Source organism: Canis lupus, chromosome 22 (assembly GCF_011100685.1).
Source record: "Canis lupus familiaris isolate Mischka breed German Shepherd chromosome 22, alternate assembly UU_Cfam_GSD_1.0, whole genome shotgun sequence".
In the NCBI taxonomy this organism is placed as follows: Eukaryota; Metazoa; Chordata; class Mammalia; order Carnivora; family Canidae; genus Canis; species Canis lupus.
Window position 1 is genome coordinate 58,688,514 of NC_049243.1, and position 13,493 is coordinate 58,702,006.

At 49.2% G+C, this 13,493-nt stretch overlaps 1 protein-coding gene and 1 pseudogene across 1 annotated transcript in view; one reads left to right on the plus strand and one right to left on the minus strand.

Moving 5' to 3' along the window:
• Positions 1 to 13,493, minus strand: part of COL4A1 (collagen type IV alpha 1 chain) — a 140,911-nt gene that overhangs the window by 27,689 nt on the left and 99,729 nt on the right. Inside the window, 7 exon segments of the mRNA XM_038570042.1 lie at positions 2,577 to 2,745; positions 3,320 to 3,511; positions 7,383 to 7,453; positions 7,937 to 8,020; positions 10,276 to 10,318; positions 10,320 to 10,372; positions 12,705 to 12,869. Coding sequence (XP_038425970.1) covers positions 2,577 to 2,745; positions 3,320 to 3,511; positions 7,383 to 7,453; positions 7,937 to 8,020; positions 10,276 to 10,318; positions 10,320 to 10,372; positions 12,705 to 12,869 — 777 coding nt within the window.
• On the plus strand, positions 9,980 to 10,056 carry LOC119865255 (annotated as a pseudogene).

Sequence of the window (13,493 nt, forward strand, 5' to 3'; positions counted from 1 at the left end):
GACACATGTATTCCCTAAGAGCCCAACATAAGAGTCACAAAAAAACAGAAAATCTATAATAATAACAAGAGGTAAGATGACCCCAAGTAATTTCTTACTTAGCCTGTCTCAAAAAAAGTCAAAACACTTTTACTGTTCTCTTTCAATTTATCAGAAAAGGCCAATTCTAAGTTGCTTTGAGGCAGACCTAAATCATGTTCATCTGGTGGCAAATTATCTTCAGGATGTGCTAAGTGGGTGACTCAGCATGATCTGCAAGCATGCAGCTGGGCGGCTGTGTGCCATGTGGAGCAGCAGGGGCAGGAGGTCCAGCCCAGCCCTGGGCGCTTGTGCCTGGGAGATCCACTGGGGGTCAGGATTTAGCTGATAGGAGAGGACCACAGGGGTCACCTCCAAGACCTGTGCATGGACTCTTCACACACCCTATATGGATGCAAGACACGTGGGGCTTCCCAGGAAAAGCCAACACATTCTTTAGCTATAGACTCAGAGAAATGTCAACCGACTGACCCCAACAGATACTTGCTATCAGTTCCAGTCTGGGAACAAGCCTTTAATGTCACCACAGTAAACAGGACTCTGGCAGATCAAAGAAGACAAGGTTTCTCATCCCATAGATGCCTAGGTCTGGATGGCCAAGCAGGCTGCAGAATGCAGACAGCTGACCAACAGTGTGTTAGCACCTCCATCAGGAACCTTCCTCCCCCCCTTCCTGCTAGGATGCATCTGTGCCCCAGTTGGCTTTTCCAATGGTAGTTTCTGGCCAAAAAGGGTCTGATGCTTTTTTATAGCTCTGCAAGTTTTCAGATTCAAAGAACACCTGAGAGGCTGATTTTGGAGTCAGGCTCTCGCTCTGGGGAAAGAGATCTGAGGTCCCTTTTCCAAGATGAGGGTGTTCCAAGGTCAAACCCAGGATTTCTCAGCCCCCAAGAGGGTCAGAGAAGAAACATTTCTGAGATCCTTGCTAAACCCAGAACAATTACCAAGGGAGACATAACTGGGTGTTTGGTATTCATTAACCACACAAACAATGAGAATGACAATGAGAAATACGTTAGGGTGCTAGGCTTGCACATCCAACAGACAGGCCAACAGGCCCTGCGCTGGAGGACATGTTGAATTTTACACTATGACATAATGAGAAAGAGTTGCCAGTGGGATAGGACCTGATAAAACTCAGGTAGACTGGCTGGGTATATGGCTTGTGACAGAAGTGGCACATAGGTGAGCATGAAGGCTATACAGTCGTCTCCCCTTATCAACAGTTTTACTTTGTGTGTCTGGTTCCCCGCCATCAACCACAGCGTGGAATCAGATGATGCGGCTCGGAATCTATACGGTAACCTGACGCTGCATACGTGCCCATGTCATTCACTTCACATTACCTCGCCACTAGGGCACGCTGTCACGTCCCCTCTTCATAAGAAAAGGGGTGAACACAGGACAGGAAGGGATGTTGAGAGACAGAGAGACATGCACACTATGTTCATCATGCTACGTGGTCATCAGTCCTGGTTACTGTTGGTCATCTCTTCCTGGGCCTAACTTAATATTAAACTTCGTCACAGGTCTGTACGTGCAGCAGAAACATAGCGTGTGTGGGTTCAGTACTATCCCAGGTTCAGGTCTCTAGAGGGGCCCTAGAACGTGTCCCCCCAAATACCGGGGGGCACCTGTCACCTAATTCCTCCTCCAGAGTCCTCGTGGGTGCTTTGGTCATGCAGCTACTTAGTTACTACTTAGTTACTACGTTGTTCAAGCTTTCCTTACCTTGAATCACCCAAAGCCCTTGAAGCCCTTAATTCATTTTTACAACTAGGATATTTCTTAATACGGAATCTTCCCTCCCTCCCTGTGCCCACGCCCTTCCCAGCCTCTGTCAGCCTGGGATGCTCTAGGCGACAGGACAGCTCCCAGGAGCCTGCCATGTGCCTAGCCTGGGGTCACCCCTTTACCACCTCTGTCCCCATAACATACAGGGCATGAGAGTGGGCTGAGTGTGTCAGCCTTGCTCCATATGCTCCTCCAAGCCCCAGACAGTGAGCACCAGGAGGGCAGGCCCACACCTGTCTGGCCACCGATGCCTCTCCAGTCAGTGTAGCGCTTGGCACACACACCCACGTGAGACACAGTGTGCAAGTGGCTGAAACCAGCATAGCATCCAACAGCAATGGTGAGGCGGAAACCACTCAGAATCAGTCAACAGGCACCCACCCATCAGGAGAGATATGAGACTACCTGGCTTGGAACATACAGAAGCCCAAATGGACAGTTCGCCAAGGAGATACAGAGCATAGGTAAAGAGAAAAAAAAAAAAAAAATCAGGCTCGTGTTGGTATCCCTTCCTCGGAAAAGCCCAACTTGACCTGGAAGTACTGTACACTTATCATAAGAAAAGGCATCTATAAATTCAAATGCTTTACAGCCAGGGTCTACACATTACTTGGCTCATTTTCTACGTGAGTGAACAAGGTACAGTATGGCTATAATAGGGTGGGATCTGCCCACCTCCTTGAAGAAGTGACACCAGACTCCCATCCCCAGAGCTCTGTGTACCTGAGGTCCTCAGGCCTCACCTGGCTGGCCTGGGGACCCAGGGATCCCCGGAAAACCTGCTTGTCCTTTGTCACCAACGGGGCCAATGGGGCCAAACCCTGGAGGCCCAGGAGGGCCGATGTCACCGCGACTACCGGGGAATCCAACTCCCCCAGGGGGTCCACGCTCTCCTTTCAATCCTACTGAACCCTGACAAGCAGAGAGAAAAAGACACGTTATCAGCAGACATACCAATGCATGTTCATCTCACATTCTTCCACCATCTGTAGTAAATAAGTATCAGAGTTTAACTGGCTTATGGTGTTTATTGACTTCTACTCTCCTACAAAGGTCAACTGGCAGTTAATAAATAACACCAGCATTCCTGTCTAAGCTGGGCAGGCACCCTCCCTCCCCACACATGGACACACTTCAAAGACTGCAGCATTTGGATCTGGAACTGTCTTTTCAAGTATAACTTGCATGCCACTAACTTGAAACGTCACTATCTGACATCCAAACACCCAACATACAGACGCCTTTCTGATGGCCCAAAATGCGTCAGAGACACCCGTGCACTGCCCCCACACTGTTCCCATCAACAGCATCAACGCCAACGTCTGCAGACTTAAGTGTCTCCGAGAACCACTGAACCAGCTCATGTGTCATAATCACCATCCAAGTGAAAATATATAGATAACAATTCAAATAATCCATTTCTTCATTCTTTATGAATGAAGATCCGCTCATAAAGTGCATGTTTCCAGTCTGGAAATAAACATACCGGGGAGCCTTTGGGGCCTGGCAGCCCCGGATGGCCATCTCTCCCAGGAGACCCTGCTCTGCCTGGCATCCCAGGCTGTCCTGGAAAGCCTGGGTCTCCCTTGTCTCCTTTGAGTCGGGCGTCGAAGTAAATCTCGCCAGGCTCTCCCTTGGCTCCTGGCTGGCCCATCAGCCCCGGTACACCCTGCGGACCCTACAAGCACAAAGAGGAAGACGTCAGTCCACAAAATGAGCCAACATGCTTGTTACATAGCCAACAATGATATTAAGAAGCCACCTCCTCGAAACAATGGCAATATGTTTAATCTTACATATTTTCTATAAGCAAGCCAATAGTTCTGTGACAAAGCCATGATCTGACCTCTCACTTCTGTTTCTCTTAAAAATACCTTAAAAAGGGTCTTTACTAGGTATTGCAAACAGAGACTAGGCTAGGGCACCGGGCACCCAGCCTGGGTAACTTGCATGTCCCTTACAACCGTTGACGTTCAAGAGAACATTCGAGAAAGTGTTGGAAGCTGCAGAGTGTGTGACTTGTTGAGCCCAGGAACTAGAGAAAGGACTTTCGGATGCAGATGGGTGAAGCATCCAAGGGCAGGATGGTAAGAGAGGAAAGTCTGGGGAGTGAGCACCAGCCAGCTCCATCCCCGCTGTTTTGAGGAGTCAGCAGAATAGAATGGACTTTCCCAGGAGACACACCCTAGCACATTTTTCAGTTCCTGGAAAGTTAAATCTTCAAGGAACGCCCACACCCACAGATGGTCTCTCTTCCAGCCACTCTGAGAATTGGGGTTCACAAGGTTTCAAGTAATTGTCTCAAGTACTTGTTCCCTTCGGCCTAAGAAAGAAATCTCTCAGCCTCCCTGCTGACTTGGCAGGATTCAGACTCTTGGACAATTCACTTAATTTGAATTCTTTCTCACACACTCCCTCTGCAACGGCTCTTGGATGCATTCACACGTGCACACGCACTTCTGTGTGGGTGTGCAACACAGAGAGGAAGGAACTGGCGACAAGGGACAGACCAAAACTCACACAATCTTTGGATTTTAGGGTGGGCGAGATTTATCATGAGCCCACTGTGTGTCACAGCCCCTGGCCCACCACTCCTGACTCTGAACTCAGCTGTGCCAGCAAAATATTGAAAGCACCACCTGGCAGGTGAGGGAGCAGACACTCAAAGAACCTTGGTGAGGGTCATGGAAAATTCATTATTTAATTAAAATTTAGTTGTGGTGGGCGCCTGGGTGGCTCAGTGGGTTATGTGTCTTTGCCTTTATCTCAGGTCATGATCTTGGGGTCCTGAGATTGAGCCCCAACTCGGCTCCCTGTTCAGCAGGGAGTCTGCTTCTCTCTCTCTCTCTGCTTCTGCGCTCTCTCTGTCTCCCTCAAATAAATAAAATCTTTTTTTTTTAAAGGTATTGTCATATTTTGTAGCTTTTAATCTAGAGGTAAAATCCCAGCTAAACATAGACCCCTCTGTGAAGTCTTCCTGATGGGTGTCTTGGGTTTCTACAGGATAGTGTATGGTCCACATCACAGGAAACTGTTCTGTTTTCTTAACATCTGTTTGCATGTCCCTCTCTGTCCACTGGTCTTTCAGGGGGTTGAGGGTCGGCCTAAGGCCTTCTAAGTCTGCGTCCTTTGTGTCTGCAGTTAGGGAGGTGCTGATTGAAGTAGGAGTTGAACTGGCAATTTCACCATAAAAAATATACACCAATATAAGAAATTACAACCAACGTATATTTTTCTCAACCTGGAAGGATCAGTGTTACTTTATGGTGATTATTCACAGCCTAGAAATACAGTTTTCCAGGACTGTGAGCATACAGCGAGGAAATATAGTTTTTTTAAAGATTTTATTTATTCATGAGAGACGGGGCTGGGGGCAGGAACAGGGGTAGAAGCAGACTCCCCACTGAGCAGGGAGCCTGATGCAGGACTCGATCCCAGGACCCTGGGATCATGACCTGAGCAGAAGGCAGATGCTTACCAACTGAGTCACCCAGGCCTCCCAGAAATATAATTTTTTTATCTTAATAATGGTGACCTTGATGGCTATTACTCAAGGAAGAAATCTAGATTTTTTTTTGGGGGGGGGAAAGGTGACATTTTGACCCTAGGACATCTCCTGTGGCTTCTCTGCCACAGAACATCTTCATCTTATGCAATTCAAAGGTCTTTGGATCTACATCTCTTGACATAAATGATGAGGAATCAAACGCTGCCTTGAACACTTCACCGTGGCTCCATAAATTGGAGGAGATCCAATGACGACGTGATCTGCTTCTATAAAGTGCTGCCACTGTGGGGTGTCACAGTTCCTTTCAACTTGTCCCGACAGCCCCAAAACCCGCTCAGGTCCCTGTCAGGAGCCAGCCTCTTCTGCCTGTCTTTCCCAAAATCCAACCCTCGGCCTTCAAAAGGACATGTCACAGAAATGCTGTCTAAATCAAATGGGAAATCAGAGCATTTATCTCTTCTCATCATCTACTTTCCGGGATGCTCCACTGGTTCGCAGGCACCTCTTGTAGCCCCAGCCTCATTCGAAATGAGAGGGTCCCAATCTGTGAGCTAGTTACAGCCTCAAATATGACAAAAATTACACTACCTCCTCAATTAAAGTATTTACCCAAAAAACAGTTTTTAGAAACCTTGGCTATCTGCCGAGAAAGGAGCTCCTGATGGGGAAGGCAGGGTGTTAGAAGTTATGTAGCACCTTTGCTTTGTTTTCTTTTTCATCAGGACTTTTCCCTCTTTTCCCATTTTTATAAGATGTGGGGCTGGGGGGCTGGTATCTGGATGGGGTTTCAGGCAGAGTGGAGGCAGGAAGTCTCCAGGAAGGCCAAGTAGATAAAGACCATGTCCAGAGGTTAAAAGCATCCTCTTCTGCTTCTTCAAAGCTCTTCTGTCTTTGATCCCCACCAGAGTCAGGGCTTCCCAGTTATGTGAACTTCTCATTTATTTAGAACTATTTTAAACAATTGCGACTTGTAACTTAGCTCCCCAGGCACCAGAAAGGTTCTGGAAGCAGAATCCCAAGATCTAACTTCAAAAGGAGGAGGTGATTGCTCAATCCCAGCTGCTCTGCTGCCATTTCAACTCACTTCTGCCCTGACCCGCTTTTATAGATGCTGCCAGTAATAGTTTTAAAAATTGCAAATGTTAAAGAGCTACAACTAAAAGGAATAATGCGAAAGATTTGACTTTCATTCTGTGACAGAAGAAGAAAGAAAGGCAAAAGGGAAAGCAGTAATGAAAGAAAGTGTCTCTCGTGAATAAATAAAATCTTAAAAAAAAAAAAAGTGCAGAAACTCATTGAGGCTTAGAGCTTAGAAGAACAAAGAAAATCCAAGAACCAGGCCCTAAGGTTCATGCACTTTAGAGACAGAGCTGATTATGGGCAGTAAAATGCCCGTCAGTGGCTGGGATTATGGCAATTCTCTTCTATTCAATGGTTTCTTTTTTAAACAAACTAGGAAAGTTAAGGAGCTGATTTTCATTTAACTTAAAGGTTTCACGTCGATGTGAGAGAGATTAGTTAATTTACAGATTTGGAAAAGCATCTTCACAATAGATATTGGTGACAGGGATTTTCAAAATACGCCTCTGTGAGAGAAGAATAAAAAAATGTTGAATTCCTCCAAGGAAACAGGCCTGTGTTCCTCCATCTCCCCACAGAAAATGCTGGCGCTGAACTTACTAACTTGGTTGTAAGTTACGGGCGTCATGCGCAATGAAGCGGAGCTGCTTACAGGTGGCACCGTTTGTTTCAAGAGCCCCCAGAGCCCCAGCAGGAAGGTGACACATAGCTGCACCTGGTCACAGGTACAGGGCAGGTGAAGAGACAGGCAACTGAGATGTGCCTTCTGGACTCAACAGTCCTGCTCATCCTTGGGTGAGGGACACAGGGAATAATTCTAGACTGCTCCACAAAGCCATACTGAACCTGCACCCAAACCATACAGCAGAAGCTGTATTTGCCAAAGCAACGATATGCACCATTCTTAGTCGGTGTGCAGGCAACTTCTAGTAAGCACGCAAACTCAGACAGGTTTACTCACAGGCAATCCTTCCAGACCATCTCTGCCGGGCAAGCCTCTGTCACCCTTGGCCCCTGGCTGCCCCGGGAAACCTTTTGGAAGACAAGGAGATGCAGCACATCACAGATGAGACACGTCCTCAAACGCCCCAAACTGTAGTTTTCAAGATTCAAGGGCGCGGAGATCTTCACACAAGTGGACGATGTCTGAGGAACCTCCACAGAGTAAGCGGGCCTCAGAGGGGAAGCAGGGGCCCCAGGCTCAGACAAGCACCACTCAAGCAACTGCTGATGAGCCCCCGCCCCCATGGGTACACATACCCGGGGACCACTTCAACCACACACATCCCCTTCACTTTGTTTGAGGGAACTGTGCACTATTGTCCTTTTACTAAGAAATCTTCATGGTGCTAATTTTTAAGTCTGCTTGATGATTTTCCACAAAGTGGACAAAATCCTGGAAGTAGGACTTAAAATCCTCATTATTAGGCTTTAGTTTTGAATGTAGAAACTGAGGTCCCTCGTGGCGCAAAATTCGTTTCACTGTGAGGGTCCCGTTCAGCTCTGGGGTCTTACCTATCTCTCCCGGGGGGCCCTGTGGCCCAGGGGGCCCCCGAAGTCCTGCCATGTCACAGACGAGGCAGCTGTCTCCTTTCTGACCTACAAAGGGAACACAGGGGTACACATATGTGCACATGACCATTAGCGTCCGCAGTGGCGGAACACAGTGAGAACAAGCTGCCATTAACCGTGTTGACATGCGCCCTGGCACCCCTGCTGGCCGGCCGTGTGCACTTGTCCCGGGGCACACCCTTTGCCCACCGCCCCCCCCCCCCCCGCAAACACCACACACCCACAGGTCCTGCAGGTACCCTCGGAACCTCCGCCCTGCAAAAGGATGGGAACCGCCTCACCAAAAAGTGGCCTGGAAATGCAGCTTGCCCAACCACCTGGAAAGCTCTGATCACTCTAGTTTTATCTTTGTCTCTAAAACATCTCACAGCTTTTCTCCTAGATTGAGCATTTTTCAGCAAACTGCACACAGAAGCCCTGGCCCTCACACCTGGGTTACAGGCTGAGGGGTGACCCATGGGAGTGAGAAGTCAGGAGAGCAGGAACACACCCCTGCCCGGGTCCTGAGGATGGAGAGGAAGAGAGGCTGTAGCATAGAACTCAGGGGAGGAAATTGCGACTGGGGAAATTGTCACATCTCACATCTCGATTTTCAAGCTAAGATACAAGGCCATGTAGTGTCTCAGATAAACCTGTGTCCTGAGCCTTAAAATGCCTGCCTTCTAGGTACACACCAGGCCTAAGTCAGAGTGCCCCGCACAAGGAGCAACCCTGGCCCGGTGGGCACACCTCAGCCCCAGGCCCTGGTCCTGCACACTACCCACCCCCCACTCCCATGGGATGGAGACAGTGCAGGTCAGCTGGCAGCCAGCTGAGTACTGGGCCCCACAGATTTGCTCGTGGGGAGATGCCCCACTGACCAAGGACTGGGCAGGCTGGTGGTTCTATGGCAGGATGGACGTCTCAAAGGCCCCGTGTCATTAAGTGAGATGGCCCATCTCAGGGAGCACTGAGCAGCTGGTAACTGGAAGGATTCATTAAAAACCAAGTATGTGGGATGCCTGGGTGGCTCAGCAGTTGAGCATCTGCCTTCAGCCTAGAGCATGATTCTGGTCCTGGGATCGAGTCCCACATCCGGCTTCCCACGAGGAGCCTGCTTCTCCCTCTGCCTGTGTCTCTGCCTCTCTCTGTGTCTCTCATGAATAAATAAATAAAATTAAAACAACAACAAGTATGGGTTGGTTTTTACCAACACTGAATGCTCAGTGGCACTCCCTGACAACTCCTGAGACCACTTCCACTGGGGCCTCTGAAATTTAGAGTTCTAAGGTGTTAGCTGCAGCTGTTTTCATGTAGGTTTGTGCTATAGACTTTGGAAAAGGAAGAATCCTTTGCAATCCAAAGCCAGCAATGGTGCCCAGTGGGGCTGGTTTTGGGGGCAGTCTCCTGGTCACTCTACTCTGTGGCTGTTAAGAGACACACCAATAAGGGGCTGTCCAAGAGAACCCGCTGTTGCACGACAATGAGGAGAGGAGGATGTGTCCTGGGCTGGTGTCAGAGCAAACACGGGAAAACAGTCATGATAATGCTGAAGCCGAAGGGGCAAGTGGCCGGCCCCAGGGCAGCTGATCTGTTCACACTGATTATTGGAACAGAACTTGGAGAGATAGTGAGTGTTCCAGCACACATCTGTGATTTGGCTCGAAAGAAAGATGTTTACCCTTTGAATGTGGTACTCTCAAACTCTGAACCCAAAGGTCACACTAAGATATCAGTCTGAGGGATTAATCTGCTGGCCGTGTAGACAGTCAAGAGCATTAACATGACAAGGCCACAGCTCCCTGTTGCCTCCCAGGTGGCGGCTAGCTCTCTATCCTTCTCTCTTTTTTTTTTTTTTATGTTTATTTTATTTTTTTTATTGGTGTTCAATTTACTAACGTAGAGAATAACACCCAGTGCCCGTCACCCATTCACTCCCACCCCCCGCCCTCCTCCCCTTCTACCACCCCTAGTTCGTTTCCCAGAGTTAGCAGTCTTTACGTTCTGTCTCCTTCTCGGCCTTTTGGCTAAGATCAAGTGTAGTATCTGTTCTTATCAGTCTATCCTTCTCTCATTCCCCCTTTCTCTCTCCTCTTCCTCTCCTCCTTTCTCTCTCCCTCCCCCCCCCCCTCCCCCCCCCACCTTGGAAGCCCAACAATAGGACATCCCAGCAGCTGTAAGGAGACACATCCTAGGAATGGACTTGGACAAGGTTCCAAGAAGAAAGACCCCACTCCTGCCCACCCACAGGCATAAATACACACCACCCCCCAACCACCCCTGGCACAGTCAGCATCTCTCACCTTTTTCTCCGACTTCGCCCGTCAGCCCTGGCTGCCCTGGAATTTCCGGGGGGACCCTGATCCCCTGGTGGTCCAGGCTGGCATTCCACAATGCCGTCTGAAATGGATTTTTAAAAGTGACAAGGATCATTCTCACCAAACCAAAGCAGACTTGCACGCTCTCTTATTCAATCTCTACTGTAAAACAAACTGCTTTCAGGGGATTTGCTAAGTGCTAGAAACCCAGCTCTAGCTTGCTTTAAAACAGTCCTAGAATGTTAACTTGGAGAGAGGACCCACACAGCACCCATCCGGCCATGTGCCACCCCGAGCTGTCCCTGCTGAAACACCTGCATGACAACCCTAAAGCACATGTCAGCTCATGAGCCCTGTTTTGGATCTTCCTTCATTTCCATCTTGCCAAGTACACGCCACCATCCTTATTTTACCAATTAAATAACTAGGCCAAAAAATGTAAGCCATACACACATGAAGTCAAAGCTGAGACCCAAATAACTTTACTCCTTTTTCTTCTCCTAAGCAAACTTAGAGCAAAGTCATTGTTATTTTGGAGATGCAGACTGTCTGTGGGGACACACCTCTCATGGTTCCGACTCAACTCTGAGCACCATGGAGGAAAAGCAGCACAAAAATGAACTGCGGTAATGCAAACACCATCTGTTGTGGGTTCTGGTAGAAAAAGTAGGGTTTCATAGCTCAGACACACACAGTGAGGGAGCTCCTATTTCCTTTTCCAGTATCTCTGAAGAGAAATGATGCAGTGAACAATTTAACCTACAGCTCCTGCCCAGACGTTCCTGTCCTGACAGTGGCCCAGATGCTGTGTGTGAGCTGTGTCCCAGCAGGACAGACAGAGGGCCAGCCAAGAGGCCATGCCCAGCCCTGAATGCCGCCGGCCCCCATGCTCTGTCCCTGCGCCCTCCCTCTGACCTGATGCAGCGGCTGCAATCTATCTTCCCAGCCCCCTGCCCAGCTCTCTCTGGGTCACCAGGTACCAGAGAGGCAAGAATGGTGGCTTTTCTCTCTCGAAAAGAATGTCAGATGTAAGGCGCAAACCTTCCTGTTTGATGACTTTGCTCTAAGCCCAGAGGAGAAAGTGAGTTTCAAGTGTTTACAAACTGAAGGCCGAGGGAGAGACTATTCGTGCTGTGTTTGTGGGTGTGTGGCTCATGTTTTCCCAAGAGCCCCTGGAGGTCAAGTGCAGGTGGTCAGGAGGCCTGCAATGGCAATCGCTTCACTACTTGAGCTTCACTCCCCACATTTCACAGAGAAAAGGGGAGGACATCGCTGGGAAGTCATGGATGATCCACCACCATCAGAAACTCCACAAAGGAAATTCATGCTGGGGGCGCCTGGGTGGCTCAGTGGATGAGCATCTGCCTTCAGCTTAGGTCATGATCTCAGGGTCCTGGCATCAAGTCCTGCATGGGGCTCCCTGCTCAGGGGGAGCCTGCTTCTCCCTCCCTCTGCCCTTCCCCTCCCTCATGCTCTCTCTGTCTCTCAAATGAATAAATTAAAAAAATCTTTAAAAAAGTAAAAAGCAAAGAAAATTCATGCTGATCCTGTGCCAGTGAAGCTTCAACCCTGGAATGCACTGCTCCCTCCAGTCTGCACCTGGCCTCTGTGGAGCCTCATCCATGACAACGCCCTTTCTTAATGATGTGTTTTAATTCTAGCAAATAGACTGCCCAGTACTCGCCACAGATGGACCCCCTTCTGTCAGCCCCACAGAAGACGAGGGTCTCAGGTGTTCAGAGGGCACACCCTGCTTGTGACACAGCAGGATCTGCCTTGAAAACCTAAGCCTATTATTCCCACTCATCTGAGATTAACTCATCTGAGAATTAACTCATCTGAGATTCACTCACATTTTGCACTGACCTTACTTTGGGACCACAGGACCCTGGGAACTGGAGCAAGAGTTTAATATGCTGTGCTTGGCCATGGTGGTGGGCAGGCCAGGCCCATCTCCATCGCACAGTACCCTCATCCCTGAATTCAGTCATCTGTCTGTCACCACATAGACCGTCCCCTGCAGCCCCTTCGTTCATGTGTGTGTGTATGTGTGTGTCTGTGTGTCTGTGTCCCGGCACTAGTTTGTGTCTCCAGATGAATAAGAGCATGTTGTGTTTTCAGTAAGAACATACAACTTGACTGCCTTGCTCCTTCACTTTGATGCCAGGAGACTCAGAGCTGCTTATCATAGTTCTCATTCCTTTAACCACTTCTATTGTTTTTATTTTTACTATTCCTTTCTGCAGCATGACTCATTTTGCAAAGATACCTCAGTGGGAAAACTCACAAGTCCTCGGACACCTGGTCTTCTGTGGCACGTGAACTCTGGAATGCCCTCCCCACCCCCTGTGAGCTCTGCCCCGACACCTGCCCTACACGGGACACCACATGCAATGGTCCCAGAGAGAACTTACTCGTGTGGCCTGGCTGTCCAGGGGGCCCGGGAAGCCCAGGGGGGCCTGGGAGTCCATCCCGTCCGCTTGGTCCTGGCAATGATACACCTGGAAACCCCTGGTCACCTTTCTCTCCTCTCTCACCAGGGAAGCCAGGAGCACCAGCCTGTCCTGGAACTGGGAAGCCTGAAACCAAAATTGAACCTCATGGACGTAACCACGGCACAAGTTCCACATCTGCAGCGCAAACGAACCTTCTTAACTGTTCCAAGTGAAATGACCAGTGACTGTCCCTGGAAGAAAGACTGCTCTACAGAAGGAAAAACAGGCTTCTCACCCCATAAAGGATGGCGGTCAAACACCTCCTACAAGTTAACTTTAAGGAAAAAAGACTCACAACTCGGACATGAAAAAAATCTGTGAATTTCTCTTGGTGCAAACAGCATTCCCACCACACGAATGAGAACACTAGGGATCAATTTTACCTCCACTTAGTGGGTCAGGGCATTAAAATGTCACCGAACACAGGCAAGTGGGCACGAGCCTTAGGGGGTGGGAGCTTGGTTGGTAATCCAAACGGAACAGCCATGATGTAAGACAATAAGACATTCTGGGAGGAGCATGATGTCAGGTCTGAACATGAAAAACTGAGTTCAAGTTCGGGGACAAGACGACAGGACCCCTGTGGTGGGCACAGAGAGGGGCTCCCACTAACGCTGGGGAGCACCAGCCTGGGCTGCTCTGGGGGTGCCACCTCTGCTCTTCACCCCGGCCACCAGGAGCCAGACTGTGTCTGCAGCCTGGGACAGA